This window comes from Oncorhynchus clarkii, chromosome 16, assembly GCF_045791955.1.
Source record: "Oncorhynchus clarkii lewisi isolate Uvic-CL-2024 chromosome 16, UVic_Ocla_1.0, whole genome shotgun sequence".
In the NCBI taxonomy this organism is placed as follows: domain Eukaryota; kingdom Metazoa; phylum Chordata; class Actinopteri; order Salmoniformes; family Salmonidae; genus Oncorhynchus; species Oncorhynchus clarkii.
Window position 1 is genome coordinate 4987364 of NC_092162.1, and position 24131 is coordinate 5011494.

The 24131-nt window shown below is 37.7% G+C and overlaps 1 protein-coding gene across 6 annotated transcripts in view; it reads left to right on the top strand.

Annotated features, from left to right (window-relative positions):
• The window catches only part of LOC139367886 (transforming acidic coiled-coil-containing protein 2-like), a 218145-nt gene that overhangs the window by 32556 nt on the left and 161458 nt on the right, over positions 1-24131 (top strand). For all 6 annotated transcript variants that reach the window (XM_071106248.1, XM_071106251.1, XM_071106253.1 and 3 more), the window contains exon 3: positions 15757-16007. In XM_071106248.1, coding sequence (XP_070962349.1) covers positions 15757-16007 — 251 coding nt within the window. The remainder of the gene's footprint in view (positions 1-15756; positions 16008-24131) is intronic.

The following is a 24131-nucleotide window of genomic DNA, read 5'->3' on the forward strand; positions in this document are numbered from 1 at the left end:
TTGACTTGTTCCACATTTTTTGTTGTTGTGTTACAACCTGATTTTAAAATGGATTAAATGTCGATTGTAGAATTGTAGAAATGTAGAATTGTAGAAATGTAGATTGTAGAATTGTAGAAATGTAGATTGTAGAATTGTAGAAATGTAGATTGTAGAATTGTAGAAAAGTAGATTGTAGAAATGTAGATTGTAGAATTGTAGATTGTAGAATTGTAGAAATGTAGATTGTTGAATTGTAGAAATGTAGATTGTAGAAATGTAGATTGTAGATTTTGGTCACACATTACCCCGTAATTGTCCACGCTGGTATGAATGATTCGGGAGACAGATGAAGGAATGCGTAATATTTAATTTTTATTGTACCCAAATGATGTCGTGTCGTGTAAAGACACGGGGACTAAGACCAAACAAACACGTAACAAAAACACAGGGTTGAAACCCAAAACAAAAGAGCCGAGGAGCACCTCGAATAAATAACACACGCGCACAATGATTAACACCACGGGACGAGACCCGTAATCATCTGCGCAATCCACAAGGGCACGAAAGCCCAGAACACACAGCACAGGTACTCACACGCACCAAACGGACATTGTAACAATAACGGACAGCCAAGTGGAAACCAAAGGGCACATTTATACAAGTACTAATCCGTGGGAATAGGGGACAGGTGTGTGTAATGGAAGTTCCGGAGGGATCCGTGACAGTTACAAAGTGGAATTTTGTTAGTAGAACATTTTAGAAATGAATTACAAATGAAAAGCTGAAATGTCTTGAGTCAATAAATATTCAACCTATTTGTTATGGTAAGCATAAATACATTAAGTTCACGAGTAAAAAAAAGTGCATAACTAATCGAATAATAAGTTACATGAACTCTGTGTTCCATATTAAGGGTTAATATGATTTTTGAATGGCTACCCCATCTTTGTACCCCACACATACAATTATCTGTAAGGCCCCTTAGTCAAGTAGGGAATTTAAAGCACAGATTCAACCACAAAGACCAGGGAGGTGTTTTCAATGCCTTGCAAATAAGGAAACTGGTTGGTAGATGTGTAAAACATAATTTCAAAAGCAGACGCTGAATATCCCTTTTGAGTGAAGGTATTAATTACACTTTGGGTGGTGCATCAACACACCCAGTCACTACAAAGGTACAGGCATCCTTCCTAACTCAGTTGTCGGAGAGGAAGGAAACCGCTTCGGGATTTCACCATGAGGCTAACAGTGATTTTGAAATACTTACAGAGTTTAATGGCTGTGAGAGATGAGGAAACTGAGGATGGATCAACAACATTGTAGTCACTAACCTTAATGACAGAGTGAAAACAAGGAAGCTTCTACAGAATGAAAATATTCCAAATCATGCATCCTGTTTACAAACAAGGCACTAAAGTAATACTGCAAAACATCTGTCAAAGAAACACAAGACACTGAGTACTGAGCACTGAGGACACTGAGTACTGAGCACTGAGGACACTGAGTACTGAGCACTGAGGACACTGAGTACTGAGCACTGAGGACACTGAGTACTGAGCACTGAGGACACTGAGTACTGAGCACTGAGGACACTGAGTACTGAGCACTGAGGACACTGAGTACTGAGCACTGAGGACACTGAGTACTGAGCACTGAGGACACTGAGTACTGAGCACTGAGGACACTGAGTACTGAGCACTGAGGACACTGAGTACTGAGCACTGAGGACACTGAGTACTGAGCACTGAGGACACTGAGTACTGAGGACACTGAGTACCGCTCTTCATATTTTCAAGCGTGGTGGTGGCTGCATCATGTTATGGGTATGCTTGGACTGTTGGATATAGTCACGCAAAGGACTGGTCTATATGGTTATGTAAAGGACTGGTCTATATAGTTATATAAAGGACTGGCCTATATAGTTATGTAAAGGACTGGTCTATATAGTTATATATAGGACTGGTCTATGTAGTTATATATAGGACTGGTCTATATAGTTATGTAAAGGACTGGTCTATATAGTTATATATAGGACTGGTCTATATAGTTATATAAAGGACTGGTCTATATAGTTATATATAGGACTGGTCTATATAGTTATATATAGGACTGGTCTATATAGTTATATAAAGGACTGGTCTATATAGTTATATAAAGGACTGGTCTATATAGTTATATATAGGACTGGTCTATATAGTTATATATAGGACTGGTCTATATAGTTATATAAAGGACTGGTCTATATAGTTATATATAGGACTGGTCTATATAGTTATATATAGGACTGGTCTATATAGTTATATAAAGGACTGGTCTATATAGTTATATATAGGACTGGTCTATGTAGTTATATAAAGGACTGGTCTATATAGTTATATATAGGACTGGTCTATATAGTTATATATAGGACTGGTCTATATAGTTATATATAGGACTGGTCTAAATAGTTATATAAAGGACTGGTCTATATAGTTATATAAAGGACTGGTCTATATAGTTATATATAGGACTGGTCTATGTAGTTATATATAGGACTGGTCTATATAGTTATATATAGGACTGGTCTATATAGGACTGGTCTATATAGTTATATAAAGGACTGGTCTATATAGGACTGGTCTATATAGTTATATAAAGGACTGGTCTATATAGTTATATATAGGACTGGTCTATGTAGTTATATATAGGACTGGTCTATATAGTTATGTAAAGGACTGGTCTATATAGTTATATATAGGACTGGTCTATATAGTTATATAAAGGACTGGTCTATATAGTTATATATAGGACTGGTCTATATAGTTATATATAGGACTGGTCTATATAGTAATATAAAGGACTGGTCTATATAGTTATATAAAGGACTGGTCTATATAGTTATATATAGGACTGGTCTATATAGTTATATATAGGACTGGTCTATATAGTTATATAAAGGACTGGTCTATATAGTTATATATAGGACTGGTCTATATAGTTATATATAGGACTGGTCTATATAGTTATATAAAGGACTGGTCTATATAGTTATATATAGGACTGGTCTATGTAGTTATATAAAGGACTGGTCTATATAGTTATATATAGGACTGGTCTATATAGTTATATATAGGACTGGTCTATATAGTTATATATAGGACTGGTCTATATAGTTATATAAAGGACTGGTCTATATAGTTATATAAAGGACTGGTCTATATAGTTATATATAGGACTGGTCTATGTAGTTATATATAGGACTGGTCTATATAGTTATATATAGGACTGGTCTATATAGGACTGGTCTATATAGTTATATAAAGGACTGGTCTATATAGGACTGGTCTATATAGTTATATAAAGGACTGGTCTATATAGTTATATATAGGACTGGTCTATGTAGTTATATATAGGACTGGTCTATATAGTTATATATAGGACTGGTCTATATAGTTATATATAGGACTGGTCTATATAGTTATATATAGGACTGGTCTATGTAGTTATATATAGGACTGGTCTATATAGTTATGTAAAGGACTGGTCTATATAGTTATATATAGGACTGGTCTATATAGTTATATAAAGGACTGGTCTATATAGGACTGGTCTATATAGGACTGGTCTATATAGTTATATAAAGGACTGGTCTATATAGGACTGGTCTATATAGTTATATATAGGACTGGTCTATATAGTTATGTAAAGGACTGGTCTATAAAGGACTGGTCTATATAGGACTGGTCTATATAGTTATATAAAGGACTGGTCTATATAGGACTGGTCTATATAGTTATATATAGGACTGGTCTATATAGTTATGTAAAGGACTGGTCTATAAAGGACTGGTCTATATAGGACTGGTCTATATAGTTATATAAAGGACTGGTCTATATAGGACTGGTCTATATAGTTATATAAAGGACTGGTCTATATAGGACTGGTCTATATAGTTATATAAAGGACTGGTCTATATAGGACTGGTCTATATAGTTATATATAGGACTGGTCTATATAGTTATATATAGGACTGGTCTATATAGTTATATAAAGGACTGGTCTATATAGTTATGTAAAGGACTGGTCTATATAGTTATATATAGGACTGGTCTATATAGTTATGTAAAGGACTGGTCTATATAGTTATATAAAGGACTGGTCTATATAGGACTGGTCTATATAGTTATATATAGGACTGGTCTATATAGTTATATAATGGACTGGTCTATATAGTTATATATAGGACTGTTCTATATAGTTATATAAAGGACTGGTCTATATAGTTATATATAGGACTGGTCTATATAGTTATGTAAAGGACTGGTCTATATAGTTATATAAAGGACTGGTCTATATAGGACTGGTCTATATAGTTATATATAGGACTGGTCTATATAGTTATATATAGGACTGGTCTATATAACTATATATAGGACTGGTCTATATAGGACTGGTCTATATAGGACTGGTCTATATAGTTATATATAGGACTGGTCTATATAGGACTGGTCTATATAGTTATATATAGGACTGGTCTATATAGTTATATAAAGGACTGGTCTATATAGTTATATATAGGACTGGTCTATGTAGTTATATAAAGGACTGGTCTATATAGTTATGTAAAGGACTGGTCTATTTAGTTATATATAGGACTGGTCTATTTAGTTATATATAGGACTGGTCTATATAGTTATATAAAGGACTGGTCTATATAGTTATATATAGGACTGGTCTATATAGTTATATAAAGGACTGGTCTATATAGGACTGGTCTATATAGGACTGGTCTATATAGTTATATATAGGACTGGTCTATAAAGGACTGGTCTATATAGGACTGGTCTATATAGTTATATATAGGACTGGTCTATAAAGGACTGGTCTATATAGGACTGGTCTATATAGTTATATATAGGACTGGTCTATAAAGGACTGGTCTATATAGGACTGGTCTATATAGTTATATATAGGACTGGTCTATAAAGGACTGGTCTATATAGGACTGGTCTATATAGTTATATAAAGGACTGGTCTATATAGTTATATAAAGGACTGGTCTATAAAGGACTGGTCTATATAGTTATATAAAGGACTGGTCTATATAGTTATATAAAGGACTGGTCTATATAGTTATATATAGGACTGGTCTATATAGTTATATAAAGGACTGGTCTATATAGTTATATATAGGACTGGTCTATGTAGTTATATATAGGACTGGTCTATATAGTTATGTAAAGGACTGGTCTATATAGTTATATATAGGACTGGTCTATATAGGACTGGTCTATATAGTTATATAAAGGACTGGTCTATATAGGACTGGTCTATATAGTTATATAAAGGACTGGTCTATATAGTTATATATAGGACTGGTCTATGTAGTTATATATAGGACTGGTCTATATAGTTATATATAGGACTGGTCTATATAGTTATATATAGGACTGGTCTATATAGTTATATATAGGACTGGTCTATGTAGTTATATATAGGACTGGTCTATATAGTTATGTAAAGGACTGGTCTATATAGTTATATATAGGACTGGTCTATATAGTTATATAAAGGACTGGTCTATATAGGACTGGTCTATATAGGACTGGTCTATATAGTTATATAAAGGACTGGTCTATATAGGACTGGTCTATATAGTTATATATAGGACTGGTCTATATAGTTATGTAAAGGACTGGTCTATAAAGGACTGGTCTATATAGGACTGGTCTATATAGTTATATAAAGGACTGGTCTATATAGGACTGGTCTATATAGTTATATATAGGACTGGTCTATATAGTTATGTAAAGGACTGGTCTATAAAGGACTGGTCTATATAGGACTGGTCTATATAGTTATATAAAGGACTGGTCTATATAGGACTGGTCTATATAGTTATATAAAGGACTGGTCTATATAGGACTGGTCTATATAGTTATATAAAGGACTGGTCTATATAGGACTGGTCTATATAGTTATATATAGGACTGGTCTATATAGTTATATATAGGACTGGTCTATATAGTTATATAAAGGACTGGTCTATATAGTTATGTAAAGGACTGGTCTATATAGTTATATATAGGACTGGTCTATATAGTTATGTAAAGGACTGGTCTATATAGTTATATAAAGGACTGGTCTATATAGGACTGGTCTATATAGTTATATATAGGACTGGTCTATATAGTTATATAATGGACTGGTCTATATAGTTATATATAGGACTGTTCTATATAGTTATATAAAGGACTGGTCTATATAGTTATATATAGGACTGGTCTATATAGTTATGTAAAGGACTGGTCTATATAGTTATATAAAGGACTGGTCTATATAGGACTGGTCTATATAGTTATATATAGGACTGGTCTATATAGTTATATATAGGACTGGTCTATATAACTATATATAGGACTGGTCTATATAGGACTGGTCTATATAGGACTGGTCTATATAGTTATATATAGGACTGGTCTATATAGGACTGGTCTATATAGTTATATATAGGACTGGTCTATATAGTTATATAAAGGACTGGTCTATATAGTTATATATAGGACTGGTCTATGTAGTTATATAAAGGACTGGTCTATATAGTTATGTAAAGGACTGGTCTATTTAGTTATATATAGGACTGGTCTATTTAGTTATATATAGGACTGGTCTATATAGTTATATAAAGGACTGGTCTATATAGTTATATATAGGACTGGTCTATATAGTTATATAAAGGACTGGTCTATATAGGACTGGTCTATATAGGACTGGTCTATATAGTTATATATAGGACTGGTCTATAAAGGACTGGTCTATATAGGACTGGTCTATATAGTTATATATAGGACTGGTCTATAAAGGACTGGTCTATATAGGACTGGTCTATATAGTTATATATAGGACTGGTCTATAAAGGACTGGTCTATATAGGACTGGTCTATATAGTTATATATAGGACTGGTCTATAAAGGACTGGTCTATATAGGACTGGTCTATATAGTTATATAAAGGACTGGTCTATATAGTTATATAAAGGACTGGTCTATAAAGGACTGGTCTATATAGTTATATAAAGGACTGGTCTATATAGTTATATAAAGGACTGGTCTATATAGTTATATATAGGACTGGTCTATATAGTTATATAAAGGACTGGTCTATATAGTTATATATAGGACTGGTCTATATAGTTATATAAAGGACTGGTCTATATAGTTATATATAGGACTGGTCTATATAGTTATATAAAGGACTGGTCTATATAGTTATATATAGGACTGGTCTATATAGTTATATATAGGACTGGTCTATATAGTTATGTAAAGGACTGGTCTATATAGTTATATAAAGGACTGGTCTATATAGTTATATATAGGACTGGTCTATATAGTTATATATAGGACTGGTCTATTTAGTTATATATAGGACTGGTCTATATAGTTATGTAAAGGACTGGTCTATGTAGTTATATATAGGACTGGTCTATATAGTTATATAAAGGACTGGTCTATATAGTTATGTAAAGGACTGGTCTATATAGTTATATATAGGACTGGTCTATGTAGTTATATATAGGACTGGTCTATATAGTTATGTAAAGGACTGGTCTATGTAGTTATATATAGGACTGGTCTATATAGTTATATAAAGGACTGGTCTATATAGTTATGTAAAGGACTGGTCTATTTAGTTATATATAGGACTGGTCTATTTAGTTATAAATAGGACTGGTCTATATAGTTATGTAAAGGTCTGGTCTATATCGGACTGGTCTATATAGTTATATATAGGACTGGTCTATATCGGACTGGTCTATATAGTTATATAAAGGACTGGTCTATATAGTTATATATAGGACTGGTCTATATAGTTATATATAGGACTGGTCTATATAGTTATATATAGGACTGGTCTATGTAGTTATATAAAGGACTGGTCTATATAGTTATATATAGGACTGGTCTATGTAGTTATATATAGGACTGATCTATATAGTTATATATAGGACTGGTCTATAAAGTTATATAAAGGACTGGTCTATAAACGACTGGTCTATTTAGGACTGGTCTATATAGTTATATATAGGACTGGTCTATATAGTTATATATAGGACTGGTCTATGTAGTTATATAAAGGACTGGTCTATATAGTTATATATAGGACTGGTCTATGTAGTTATATATAGGACTGGTCTATATAGTTATATATAGGACTGGTCTATAAAGTTACATAAAGGACTGGTCTATATAGTTATATATAGGACTGGTCTATGTAGTCACACCAAATCAGGCGAAGGGCTGGTGAGACAAGGCAGGGATCAGCAAAAGGTAGAGATAAGTGTTGTTGATTTGTTGTTGTTGTTGTTGGTATTGAACACATTCAGGCTGAGCCATCTCATACTCAGGAGAGTTTACCTATGCAAAATGTTACTCTTCTATACGGCAATTGAATTCCATAGGTAGTACACATGACTGTATACCGTGTGGACTGTGACACAACGTTGACCTGTGAGGATAAGCGAAGACCAAGTTGACCTATGACCACATGTCAAATTATCTACTTGTTAGCTAGGATAGCTAGCACTAATGGGTTTTCTTCTGTGTGTACGGCTAACGTTGCCGTAGCCTGACCTTTAGCCATGTGCTGGGGTGGTGTGTGTGTGTTTTGGTATGGCTCTCTCCTCTATCTCCGTTGTTCTGTCATTGTGCAAGAAACACAGCATGAGATGATATAGAGTCACATTCATACGGTATATAAACATAGTATATAGTTGAAGTTGGAAGTTTGCATACACTTTAGGCAAATACATATAAACTCAGTATTTCGCAATTCCTGACATTTAATCATTTAGTAAAAATTCCCTGTCTTAGGTCAGTTAGGATCACCACTTTATTTTAAGAATGTGAAATGTCAGAATAATAGGAGAGATAATCATTTATTTCAGCTTTTATTTCTTTCATCACATTCCCAGTGGGTCAGAAGTTAACATACACTCAATTAGTATTTGATAACATTATCTTTAAATTGTTTAACTTGGGTCAAATGTTTCGGGTAGCCTTCCACAAGCTTCCCACAATTAGTTGGGTGAATTTTGGCCCATTCCTCCTGACAGAGCTGGTGTAACTGAGTCAGGTTTGTAGGCCTCCTTGCTCGCACACGCTTTTTCAGTTCTGCCCACAAAATGTATACGGGATTGATGTCAGGGCTTTGTGATGGCCACTCCAATACCTTGACTTCGATGTCCTTATGCCATTTTGCCACAACTTTTGCGGTATTCTTGGGATCATTGTCCATTTGGAAGACCCATTTGCAACCAAGCTTTATTAACTTCCTGACTGATGTCTTGAGATTTTGCTTCAATATATCCACATAATTTTCCTTCTTCATGATGCCATCTATTTTGTGAAGTGCACCAGTCCCTCCTGCAGCAAAGCACCCCCACAACATGATGCTGTCACCCCCGTGCTTCACGGTTGGAATGGTGTTCTTTGGCTTGCAAACCTCCCCCTTTTTCCTCCAAACATAACGATGGTCATTATGGCCAAACAGTTCTATTTTAGTTTCATCAGACCAGATGACATTTCTCCATAAAGTGCGATCTCTGTCCCCATGTGCAGTTGCAAACCGTAGTCTGGCTTTTTTATGGCTGTTTTGGAGCAATGGCTTCTTCCTTGCTGAGCGACCTTTCAGGTTATGCCGTTATAGGACTCGCTTTACTGTGAATATAGATATTTTTGTACCTGTTTCCTCCAGCATCTTCAAGGTCCTTTGCTGTTGTTCTGGGATTGATTTGCACTTTTCGCACCAAAGTACGTTCATCTCTAGGAGACAGAACACGTCTCATTCTTGAGCGGTATGACGGCTGCGTGGTCCCATGGTGTTTATACTTGAGTACTATTGCTTGTACAGATGAACGTGGTACCTTCAGGCATTTCAAAATTCCTCCCAAGGATGAACCAGACTTGTGGAGGTCTATACATTTTTTTCTGAGGTCTTGACTGATTTCTTTAGATTTTCCCATGATGTCAAGCAAAGAGGCACTGAGTGTGAAGGTAGGCCTTAAAATACAGTATATCCACAGGTACACCTGCAATTGACTCAAATTATGTCAATTAGCCTAAGCTTCTAAAGCCATGACATAATTTTTGGGAATTTTCCAAGCTGTTTAAAGGCACAGTCAACTTATGTAAATAAGTTGTATGTAAACTTCTGACCCACTGCAATTGTGATAAAGCTAATTATTTGTGAAATAATCTGTCTGTAAACAATTGTTGGAAAAATTACCCATATAAGAGCTTTGCACACCTGGATTGTGCTATATTTTACCACTATTCTTTTCAAATTCTTCATGCTCTGTCAAGGTGTTAGAGATCATGGCTAGACAGCTATTTTCATTCACTGTCTTCCTTGTAAGCATCTCCAGTGTAGATTTGGCCTTGTCAGCTGGGGGATTTGAATTTGCAACCTTTTGATTGCTAGTCCAACACTCTAACCACTAGGCTACCCTGCCGCACCAACTCTGGTGGTTCCTTGGAGTGATCCATCGTTGCGGAGCTGGTCTGAGTCTGCTGGGTCAGCCATGGCCAGTTCGTACTATCACGACTCAAGATATGACGTAGATGCAGACACCGGAGGTGGATAGTTCGGGTTCTCAGAATATTTATTGTAACAAAAAGAGCAGGCAAAGGGCAGGTCGAGGGCAGGCAGAGGTTCGTAATCCAAGGCAGAGTCAATCAGGGACAGAACGGCAGGCGGGCTCAGTGTCAGGACAGGTAGAACGGTCGGAACCGGGAAGACTAGAAAACAAGAACTTGAGAACAGGAGAAACAGGAAACACGCTGGTAAGACAAGAAGAACTGGCAACAGACAGACAGAAAACGCAGGTATAAATACACAGGGGATAATGGGGAGAAATAGGAGACACCTGAGTGGGGGGGTGGAGACAAGCACAAGACAGGTGAAACAAGTAGAGTACAGGTAACCTAACTACAATAAAGACAGGTGAAACAAGTCATTAGAGTAACCTAAGTAACCTAACTACAATAAAGACAGGTGAAACAGGTCCTTTGATTAACCTAGGTAACCTAACTACAATAAAGACAGGTGAAACAGGTCATTTGAGTAACCTAGGTAACCTAACTACAATAAAGACAGGTGAAACGGGTCATTTGAGTAACCTAGGTAACCTAACTACAATAAAGACAGGTGAAACGGGTCATTTGAGTAACCTAGGTAACCTAACTACAGTAAAGACAGGTGAAACGGGTCATTTGAGTAACCTAGGTAACCTAACTACAGTAAAGACAGGTGAAACGGGTCATTTGAGTAACCTAGGTAACCTAACTACAGTAAAGGATGATACTGTTTCATCAGGGAACCACAAAGATGAAGTAAACACATGTATTTGCTGAATTCACGTAATGTTTGCTATTTCATTCAACCACAGAATAGAAAGAAGCTTAACATATCATTTTGTATTCGAATTTCGCATTGTTTAAAGTTAAGAGATATCATCGCCGCAAAGTAAAGAGACTGGGTGTGTAAGTATGATAATATATATACACACACACACACACACACACACACACACACACACACACACACACACACACACACACACACACACACACACACCTCATAATGTACAATAAAAGTCAGACATACCATTATAGGCTACTGTATGTGGATTCCCTCGTTGCCATGGCAGTCAAACCGGATCAGCTGGTCTCGGTAATAATGATCCACAACTCAAAGCTGAACATCTGAACATTTAGTATTAAACTCATTGTTCACTAGCTCAGTGGTGTGTACAGTAAGACTTACATAGAATCCTATTATAATGACATGGCTCGGTCCCTAATGACAGCCTATTCCCCATGGGCCCTGGTCAAAGGCAGTGCACTGTGTAGGGAATAGGGTGCTGTTTCGGGAAGCAGTCATTGTTCTTCAACTCAAAAGTGTTTGACAAAGAATCCTAATGACTTTAGCAGGGTGGGAGAGTGTAAAGATGTCAACATATAAGTCTGTGGTTAAGGTTGATCCTCGGGGGCCTCCGTAGTTCATGTTATGTTGACAAGAACGTTTTGATTGTGCTTACTTGGTTGTCAGTTATTACAGAGAGGATATCCTACAGATGATGCTGCTTTAGCCTCAGAGAATGAGGTAAAGTAGTGCACTATGTAGGGAATAGGGTGCTATTTGGGACTGGGTGTGAGAAGCACACTCCTAGGACTGTCATTATCCTGTAGGTGTTGCTGTTTAAGCTTCAGAGAAGGAGGTAAAGTAGTGCACTATGTAGGGAATAGGGTGCTATTTGGGACTGGGTGTGAGAAGCACACTCCTAGGACTGTCATTATCCTGTAGGTGTTGCTGTTTAAGCTTCAGAGAATGAGGTAAAGTAGTGCACTATGTAGGGAATAGTTATACAATATATATATAATATATACATATATATCTATACAATATGTATATTATACAATATATACACTATTTATACAATATACACAATAGTTATACTATATTTACAATATCTATACAATAGTTATACTATACAATAGCTACAACATTTATACAACATATATGCAATCTGTCAGAGGGATCAAGTGGACTTTATGTTGTGCGGTCATACACGAGACATACACTCTAATGTTGTCATGTTAGTTGTGTGATCGTTAGTTGTGTTACCTCTTTAAAACAACATGCGCAGCAGAACACGTAATTCTACGTCAAAATGTTATGTACATTAGGTTGTTATGTACATTAGGTTGTTATGTACATTAGGTTGTTATGTACATTAGGTTGTTATGTACATTAGGTTGTTATGTACATTAGGTTGTTATGTACATTATGTTGTTATGTACATTATGTTGTTATATACATTATGTTGTTATGTACATTAGGTTGTTATGTACATTATGTTGTTATGTACATTATGTTGTTATGTACATTATGTTGTTATGTACATTATGTTGTTATGTACATTATGTTGTTATGTACATTAGGTTGTTATGTACATTATGTTGTTATGTACATTATGTTGTTATGTACATTATGTTGTTATGTACATTAGGTTGTTATGTACATTATGTTATGTACATTAGGTTGTTATGTACATTATGTTGTTATGTACATTAGGTTGTTATGTACATTATGTTGTTATGTACATTATGTTGTTATGTACATTATGTTGTTATGTACATTATGTTGTTATGTACATTAGGTTGTTATGTACATTATGTTGTTATGTACATTATGTTGTTATGTACATTATGTTGTTATGTACATTATGTTGTTATGTACATTAGGTTGTTATGTACATTATGTTGTTATGTACATTATGTTGTTATGTACATTATGTTGTTATGTACATTAGGTTGTTATGTACATTATGTTATGTACATTAGGTTGTTATGTACATTATGTTGTTATGTACATTATGTTGTTATGTACATTATGTTGTTATGTACATTATGTTGTTATGTACATTATGTTGTTATGTACATTAGGTTGTTATGTACATTAGGTTGTTATGTACATTATGTTGTTATGTACATTATGTTGTTATGTACATTATGTTGTTATGTACATTAGGTTGTTATGTACATTATGTTATGTACATTATGTTGTTATGTACATTATGTTGTTATGTACATTAGGTTGTTATGTACATTATGTTGTTATGTACATTATGTTATGTACATTATGTTGTTATGTACATTATGTTGTTATGTACATTATGTTGTTATGTACATTATGTTGTTATGTACATTAGGTTGTTATGTACATTAGGTTGTTATGCACATTATGTTGTTATGTACATTATGTTGTTATGTACATTATGTTGTTATGTACATTAGGTTGTTATGTACATTATGTTGTTATGTACATTATGTTGTTATGTACATTAGGTTGTTATGTACATTATGTTGTTATGTACATTATGTTGTTATGTACATTATGTTGTTATGTACATTATGTTGTTATGTACATTATGTTATGTACATTATGTTGTTATGTACATTAGGTTGTTATGTACATTAGGTTGTTATGTACATTATGTTGTTATGTACATTATGTTGTTATGTACATTATGTTATGTACATTAGGTTGTTATGTACATTAGGTTGTTATGTACATTATGTTGTTATGTACATTATGTTGTTATGTACATTATGTTGTTATGTACATTAGGTTGTTATGTACATTATGTTATGTACATTATGTTGTTATGTACATTATGTTGTTATGTACATTAGGTTGTTATGTACATTATGTTGTTATGTACATTATGTTGTTATGTACATTATGTTGTTATGTACATTAGGTTGTTATGTACATTATGTTATGTACATTATGTTGTTATGTACATTATGTTGTTATGTACATTAGGTTGTTATGTACATTATGTTGTTATGTACATTATGTTGTTATGTACATTATGTTGTTATGTACATTATGTTGTTATGCACATTATGTTGTTATGCACATTATGTTGTTATGTACATTAGGTTGTTATGTACATTATGTTGTTATGTACATTATGTTGTTATGTACATTAGGTTGTTATGTACATTAGGTTGTTATGTACATTAGGTTGTTATGTACATTATGTTGTTATGTACATTATGTTGTTATGTACATTATGTTGTTATGCACATTAGGTTGTTATGTACATTATGTTGTTATGTACATTATGTTGTTATGCACATTAGGTTGTTATGTACATTATGTTGTTATGTACATTAGGTTGTTGTGTACATTAGGGTGTTATGTACATTAGGTTGTTATGTACATTAGGTTGTTATGTACATTAGGTTGTTATGTACATTATGTTGTTATGTACATTATGTTGTTATGTACATTATGTTGTTATGTACATTATGTTGTTATGTACATTATGTTGTTATGTACATTAGGTTGTTATGTACATTATGTTATGTACATTAGGTTGTTATGTACATTAGGTTGTTATGTACATTAGGTTGTTATGTACATTATGTTGTTATGTACATTAGGTTGTTATGTACATTATGTTGTTATGTACATTATGTTGTTATGTACATTATGTTGTTATGTACATTAGGTTGTTATGTACATTAGGTTGTTATGTACATTAGGTTGTTATGTACATTAGGTTGTTATGTACATTAGGTTGTTATGTACATTATGTTGTTATGTACATTAGGTTGTTGTGTACATTAGGGTGTTATGTACATTAGGTTGTTATGTACATTATGTTGTTATGTACATTAGGTTGTTATGTACATTATGTTGTTATGTACATTATGTTGGTATGTACATTATGTTGTTATGTACATTATGCTGTTATGTACATTATGTTGTGTATTGCTTGCAATCATAATATACAATGTTCCCTTATCAATAACAATAACACACACTTCGTACAGGAGACACAGGAGAACAGTGTGCTCTTTGACCCCATTGGGTAATGTAATGTAAATCAAAAGTTGGCTCATTGGCTAATGATAAGGTTTTGACAGAGTGGATTGGCCAACCTCACATTAGTCAACGCAAACTCAGCGTTCTTTATTGTGTTTTAATAAAGGGTGTGTTTCTGCACAAACAGGCGGTGCTCGGTTTGGCTTTATACCTGGGTCTGTGATTGTCCGGGGGTGGAGGCAGAACACAAAGGACATGGATGTTAGTTGAAGCACCGTTCACTGGACTCAGCATTGGGCCTTGTTGTGTTTTAGGAACTCTAGTTCCTGTTGACGACAGCTTCATTAATATAACTTGTGTTGTTGTTGTTGTTGTTGTTGTTGTTTCCTCCAGGCTGAAGTCCACGCCGATAGAACCGACCAGAACGGAGAAAACAACACAGCAGATACCATAGTGGTCTGTACCAAGCCTCCAGCCTCAACCACAGAACAAGGGGTCGACCCCTTACAGGACGTCCCAGGGAGGAACACTGAGGAAGAGGAGGAGCAGAGGAGGAGAGATGAAGACGAGGATCTAGAGTTCCCTCACGACTTCCTGCCCAGCACAGACCTCAGCCTTGAACTCCACTGGGGGACTTCACTTGGGTAGGTGGCTTTGGTTTCGACCTGTTTGCTTGTACGTTTGTGCGCACGTAAGGTAAGTTAGGGTACGGTTAGGTAAGATAAGGGATAGGTAAGGTAGGGTAAGGAAGGGTAAGGTAAGGGATATGCTAGGTAAGGTAGGATAGGGTAAGGTAAGGGATAGGTAAGGTAAGGGATAGGCTAGGTAAGGTAAGGGATAGGCTAGGTAAGGGATAGGCTAGGTAAGGTAAGGGATAGGCTAGGTAAGGTAGGATAGCGTAAGGTAAGGGATATGCTAGGTAAGGTAGGATAGGGTAAGGTAAGGGATAGGTAAGGTAAGGGATAGGCTAGGTAAGGTAAGGGATAGGCTAGGTAAGGGATAGGCTAGGTAAGGTAAGGGATAGGCTAGGTAAGGGATAGGCTAGGTTAGGTAAGGGATAGGCTAGGTAAGGGATAGGCTAGGTAAGGGATAGGCTAGGTTAGGTAAGGGATAGGCTAGGTAAGGTAAGGGATAGGCTAGGTAAGGTAAGGGATAGGCTAGGTAAGGGATAGGCTAGGTAAGGTTAGGTAAGGGATAGGCTAGGTAAGGTAAGGGATAGGCTAGGTAAGGTAAGGGATAGGCTAGGTAAGGTAAAGGATAGGTAAGGTTAGGTAGAACAAGGTGGGTAAGGTAAGGTAAGGTTTAGCTAAGGTAAGGTCACGTAATGTAAGGTAAGGGATACTGCAGGTAAGGTAAGATAAGGGAAGGGATGGGTAAGATAAGGGAAGGGATGGGTAAGATAAGGGAAGGGTTGGGTAAGATAAGGGAAGGGATGGGTAAGATAAGGGATGGGTAAGATAAGGGAAGGGATGGGTAAGATAAGGGAAGGGATGGGTAAGATAAGGGAAGGGATGGGTAAGATAAGCGAAGGGATGGGTAAGATAAGGGAAGGGATGGGTAAGATAAGGGAAGGGGGATGGGTAAGATAAGGGAAGGGGGATGGGTAAGATTAGGGAAGGGATGGGTAAGATAAGGGAAGGGATGGGTAAGATTAGGGAAGGGATGGGTAATAAGGGAAGGGATGGGTAAGATTAGGGAAGGGATGGGTAAGATAAGGGAAGGGATGGGTAAGATAAGGGAAGGGATGGGTAAGATTAGGGAAGGGATGGGTAAGATTAGGGAAGGGTAAGGTAGGGTAAGAAAAGAGATAGGAAAGGTTAGGTAAGGAACATATAAGGAATAGGTTAGGTATGATAAGGTAAAGTTAGGTCAAGCTGTTGTACTCAGCTCGTTGGCAGTACCAGTATACAGTTTCAGACTTGCTGTTTGGTTGTTGACTGTTCCTGTTACTATGAAATTAGATTTATATTCACGATGCAAATCACTACAGTATTTACATATTCTTCAGAGGCAGGAAATATAGATCACAGCTTTTACCGTGAAGTCGTTTACATTGTGAAGCATTCCTGCATATAGTCCATGTCAATGGAGTGCTGTTCTTCAGCATTGATTTTACAGTTGCTTTATCCACCCGTATTGTTGTCTGTGACTGCTATGCTTGCGTGCTGCCCTTAGTCCTTACGACTGCATTTTTAAATGTTTTATTTACACTTCCTTCGTCTAAATTGTCCTGGTGTGCTTTCCGTCCCCCCGGTGTAAATTTTAGAACAGAGATTAAGAGTGATCAGGAGAGCCTGAGTGACTCAGTGAGCCCCCTGCTGGCTGGTCTGCAACATCACATGGACGGCAGCACACAACTGGTGGCTGTGCAGAAGAGGTATAACCCGTGTGTAGCCTTTTGGTGCTGTCCACAGCATGAGGGAGAGTGGGAGACAGAGGGCCTTCAGTGCTTCTTCTCTGTTTGCTGTGTTTGTTGTGAGACAGGGGTTGTGTTCACTAGGCACGGAACTCAAGAAAAACGTCCCGAAACGGAGAAGCCGCAGTTATTATGATGTATATAGGGCTATATACATTTCCATTGTTTTTTTTAATGACCATTTTCTATATTTTATTTAACCTAGTCCTGCATGTTGGAGCTCAAATATATATAAACACTCTGAATCTGAAAGTACTATCTATCTGAACTTGTTCAATAAGAAAAACACTTGTTTTTTTTCTTCCGGGGCTTCCATTACACAACGTGTTGAACTGTTTTGCTACAGTGTGCCCTAATGAACGCAACCCTGTGGTGGCCTTTCAAACACTGCATGTTGGGGTTTGCAGTGGTGTGTTGACTGTGAGGTGCTTCAGGGAATTATTTGAAGACTGACTTATTCGTATGTTAGCTCTGCTTTTAGGTTGGTTTGGAGTCTCTTTGTCTGCTGTTGTCTGAGCGGAGTGTGATTGCAGTAGTGTGTCACTTCAGGAACATACTATAAGCTCTCTAATAATAATAAATTAAATTGTTCATACATGTTTATAATAAGTTATAAACAAGCATTTACATACCTGCAGGTTTAAGTCAAGTGTTAGTGAGGTGATGAGGGAAGCCGAGGTGAATTGTAACAAACTGAATTGCATTGTAGCACTGTAGTACAGACTTTGGTAACACAGACAGACAGACAGACAGACAGACAGACAGACAGACAGACAGACAGACAGGCAGAACAGTCTAGACAGACAGACAGACAGACAGACAGACAGACAGACAGACAGACAGAACAGTCTAGACAGACAGACAGACAGACAGACAGACAGACAGACATAACAGTCTAGAGAGAGGTTGTGTGCATCCTGTTTGGGAAGGAAAGACATTGAAAGATTTAGAGAAATGAAAGTAGAGGACCTCAGTGACATTTGTAACACAGAAGATCTGTCAAAACCATGACAAACACTTGGGGTCTCCAGATGCTGCAATAAGTTACGTTTCAGCTCCATGTGGAGTCTGCCCTGCAGAGCTGTAAGGTCTATACCCTACAAGGCAAGCTGTAGCATGCAGTTGTAGCATGCAGTTGTACCATACTCCCTCCACAAACACCTTCCGCCTTTGGTGGAATCTGCAAGATTGGCAGCTTGGTAGGACACTTTCGCTGTGATTTCTCTCCTCTCCTCCCCTCATTAAAAAAAAAGGGAGTGCCTACCAGGCTGTTGAAGGCATGTAAGGATTGGCCAGAGCAGGCAGGCAGGGCTAGCAGGGAGGTGAGTGGATGGCTTTGTCAAGGAAATGAGATTGAGAGCGCCCGGAGCTGGTCACATGGTTTTACCGTCAGCCAATCACAACACAGCACCGTAATGATTTGACTTTCTTTGTTGACATTTGCACTTAGACGTGAATGATGTCTTTGAGTTAAATTAATCTAATGACTGCTAAGAATGTTTAAGGTAAAGACTTATTCTATTAAGGTCAATATTTGTGTTCTTTGCTTTGGTAAAGCCTGTATGTTTTCAAAATGGAGGCTCAGTAAAACGATGAGTCAGTAGGAACATAAACCGGCTAGGATGACGGTACATAGCAAATTCCCCAGTGTTAAATTAACACTGAAAGTGTGGACCCGTATAGACACCGAACTGTCTTGAATTAACACACTGCTTAGTGTAATGCTTTATTTGCATATTTCCCAGAGTGCCTTGAATTGGTTCGTGACAGAGTTTTTCCATCCTTAAGGACCTCACCAAGTGAGATCCTATGTGAATATGTTATTATTACCAGTTTAATTATTTAACACAATACAATATGTATTTCATAAGGCTTTATTTTAAGGGGTTACAAAAAATATATATACTGAGTTATTTAGATGATCCAACTGCTGGGTCGCTGGTTTTGGGTCACTTCGTTATGTTGTTTTTTAAAGGTTATGAACAGTCAAAATCCAGTTTTTCAATGAAATTGGATGATATTCGCATGGAACCGTATCAAAGTATGTAAAAATGACTTTTTTTGCTTCTACATTGATAAAGTTTGATCGTAAAGTTTACAGGTCCCCTCCCCCATGTCAAATGAGATTCTCAAGGAGATAGGGGGTTATTAGGACTGTTCTTAAGGAGATATGGGGGTTATTAGGACTGTTCGTAAGGAGATAGGGTGTTATTAGGACTGTTCTTAAGGAGATAGGGTGTTATTAGGACTGTTTGTAAGGAGATAGGGGGTTATTAGGACTGTTCTTAAGGAGATAGGGTGTTATTAGGACTGTTCTTAAGGAGATAGGGGGTTATTAGGACTGTTCTTAAGGAGATTGGGTGTTATTAGGACTGTTCGTAAGGAGATAGGGTGTTATTAGGACTGTTCGTAAAGAGATTGGGTGTTATCAGGACTGTTCTTAAGGAGATAGGGGTTTATTAGGACTGTTCTTAAGGAGATAGGGTGTTATTAGGACTGTTCTTAAGGAGATGGGGTGTAATTAGGACTGTTCTTAAGGAGATGGGGTGTTATTAGGACTGTTCTTAAGGAGATAGGGTGTTATTAGGACTGTTCTTAAGGAGATAGGGTGTTATTAGGACTGTTCTTAAGGAGATAGGGTGTTATTGGGACTGTTCTTAAGGAGATAGGGTGTAATTCGGACTGTTGTGCTGACCTTATTACTGCCACACCGGCAGCCATGAGTCATGACCGCAGTAAAATTACACGTGAGTCACGGTAATCTCCTTTTATCCCGCTTTGGACATGCTTTGGTAGTATCCGACTTGGTACCGACCATCAGGTTCTAATGGCCTGGTACTCAGGGCTCTATTGTCCCTCCATCAGGTTACCTTATGCCGACAGATGTCTTTGGTTATTGGTTACCTTATGCTACACGATGTCTTTGGTTACCTTATGCTACCAGATGTCTTTGGTAATTGGTTACCTTATGCTACAAGAAGTCTTTGGTTATTGGTTACCTTATGCTACCAGATGTCTTTGGTTATTGGTTACCTTATGCTACAAGATGTCTTTGGTTATTGGTTACCTTATGCTACACGATGTCTTTGGTTACCTTATGCTACCAGATGTCTTTGGTAATTGGTTACCTTATGCTACAAGATGTCTTTGGTTATTGGTTACCTTATGCTACCAGATGTCTTTGGTAATTGGTTACCTTATGCTACAAGATGTCTTTGGTTACCTTATGCTACCAGATGTCTTTGGTAATTGGTTACCTTATGCTACAAGATGTCTTTGGTTATTGGTTACCTTATGCTACCAGATGTCTTTGGTAATTGGTTACCTTATGCTACAAGATGTCTTTGGTTACCTTATGCTACCAGATGTCTTTGGTAATTGGTTACCCTATGCTACCAGATGTCTTTGGTAATTGGTTACCTTATGCTACCAGATGTCTTTGGTTATTGGTTACCCTATGCTACCAGATGTCTTTGGTAATTGGTTACCTTATGCTACCAGATGTCTTTGGTAATTGGTTACCTTATGCTACCAGATGTCTTTGGTAATTGGTTACCCTATGCTACCAGATGTCTTTGGTAATTGGTTACCCTATGCTACCAGATGTCTTTGGTTATTGGTTACCTTATGCTACCAGATGTCTTTGGTAATTGGTTACCTTATGCTACAAGAAGTCTTTGGTTACCTTATGCTACCAGATGTCTTTGGTAATTGGTTACCTTATGCTACAAGAAGTCTTTGGTTACCTTATGCTAACAGATGTCTTTGGTTACCTTATGCTACCACAAGTCTTTGGTTATTGGTTACCCTATGCTACCAGATGTCTTTGGTAATTGGTTACCTTATGCTACCAGATGTCTTTTGGCTCTCAAAATAAGGCCTTATGAAATACATAATGTATTGTGTTAAATAATACAATTTTAATGATAACATATTCGCTCAGGATCTCACTTGGTGAAGTCTATAGGGCCGAAAATTGATAAATGCAACAGCCATGTCTCTGTCACTAACAAATACAGTCATGGGTGGTACTGTAAGTCTACAATTCACCCGAAAAGCAAGGCACTCTGGGAAATAAGGCTTTACACCATGCAGTGTGTTAATTGAACACTGTTCCAGTGTCAAAACGGGTCCACACTCTCAGTGTTAATTTAACAGTGTTCCAGTGTCAATACGGGTCCACACTCTCAGTGTTAATTTAACACTGTTCCAGTGTCAATACGGGTCCACACTCTCAGTGTTAATTTAACCCTGTTCCAGTGTCAATACGGGTCCACACTCTCAGTGTTAATTTAACCCTGTTCCAGTGTCAATACGGGTCCACACTCTCAGTGTTAATTTAACCCTGTTCCAGTGTCAAAACGGGTCAACACTCAGTGTTAATTTAACACGGGATAATTTGCTGTGTACGAAAACAAACTATAGCCACAATGCTGCTGTGTGGCTATACGGCTAAAAGACATGGCTAGATCCGTCCTTTAGAAAAAAACACAAAGAGACGTGTGAGCAAACATGACAAGAATACAAATGATTGACCCAATGCAATAACGCTTGTATAATGCTGTGGCAATATCAGTCCATTAGGAGAAATACACCAAACCAAGGCGGTCCTGATGCATTGGGCGGCAGGTAGCCTAGCCAGAGTATGTGAGCGGAGTTGAAAGGTCGGAAAAACACGCTTGTATGAGTGGTGCTTGTGTAACCGAAATGGCTAGCTAGTTAGCGGGGTGCGCGCTAATAGCGTTTCAAACGTCACTCGCTCTGAGACTTGGAGTAGCAAGGGCTTTTGTGGAGCGTTGGGTAAGGATGCTTCCAGGGTGGCTGTTGTCGATCTGTGCAGAGGATCCTTTCTTCCGTCCGGAATTTGACTTGATTAATTTGAGCAAATTAACCGAGTCACCCGACCAGGGGTGAGGAGAGGGACTGTTATAGCAGCACAAATTAACCAAGTCACCCTACCAGGGGTGAGGAGAGGGACTGTTATAGCAGCACAAATTAACCAAGTCACCCTACCAGGGGTGAGGAGAGGGACTGTTATAACAGCACAAATTAACCAAGTCACCCTACCAGGGGTGAGGAGAGGGACTGTTATAACAGCACAAATTAACCAAGTCACCCTACCAGGGGTGAGGAGAGGGACTGTTATAGCAGCACAAATTAACCAAGTCACCCTACCAGGGGTGAGGAGAGGGACTGTTATAGCAGCACAAATTAACCAAGTCACCCTACCAGGGGTGAGGAGAGGGACTGTTATAACAGCACAAATTAACCAAGTCACCCTACCAGGGGTGAGGAGAGGGACTGTTATAGCAGCACAAATTAACCAAGTCACCCTACCAGGGGTGAGGAGAGGGACTGTTATAGCAGCACAAATTAACCAAGTCACCCAACCAGGGGTGAGGAGAGGGACTGTTATAGCAGCACAAATGAACCAAGTCACCCGACCAGGGGTGAGGAGAGGGACTGTTATAACAGCACAAATTAACCAAGTCACCCTATCAGGGGTGAGGAGAGGGACTGTTATAGCAGCACAAATAAACCAAGTCACCCTACCAGGGGTGAGGAGAGGGACTGTTATAGCAGCACAAATTAACCAAGTCACCCTACCAGGGGTGAGGAGAGGGACTGTTATAGCAGCACAAATTAACCAAGTCACCCAACCAGGGGTGAGGAGAGGGACTGTTATAGCAGCACAAATTAACCAAGTCACCCTACCAGGGGTGAGGAGAGGGACTGTTATAACAGCACAAATTAACCAAGTCACCCTACCAGGGGTGAGGAGAGGGACTGTTATAGCAGCACAAATTAACCAAGTCACCCGACCAGGGGTGAGGAGAGGGACTGTTATAGCAGCACAAATGAACCAAGTCACCCGACCAGGGGTGAGGAGAGGGACTGTTATAGCAGTACAAATAAACCAAGTCACCCTACCAGGGGTGAGGAGAGGGACTGTTATAGCAGCACAAATTAACCAAGTCACCCTACCAGGGGTGAGGAGAGGGACTGTTATAGCAGCACAAATTAACCAAGTCACCCGACCAGGGGTGAGGAGAGGGACTGTTATAGCAGCACAAATTAACCAAGTCACCCGACCAGGGGTGAGGAGAGGGACTGTTATAGCAGTACAAATGAACCAGGTCCTTCCCTGCTGCTCTGCTGCTCTGGTGCTCCAGGTCTTTCCCTGCTGCTCTGGTGCTCTGGTGCTCCAGGTCCTTCTCTGCTGCTCTGGTGCTCCAGGTCCTTCCCTGCTGCTCTGGTGCTCTGGTGCTCCAGGTCCTTCCCTGCTGCTCAAGTGCTCTGGTGCTCTAGGTCCTTCTCTGCTGCTCTGGTGCTCCAGGTCTTTCCCTGCTGC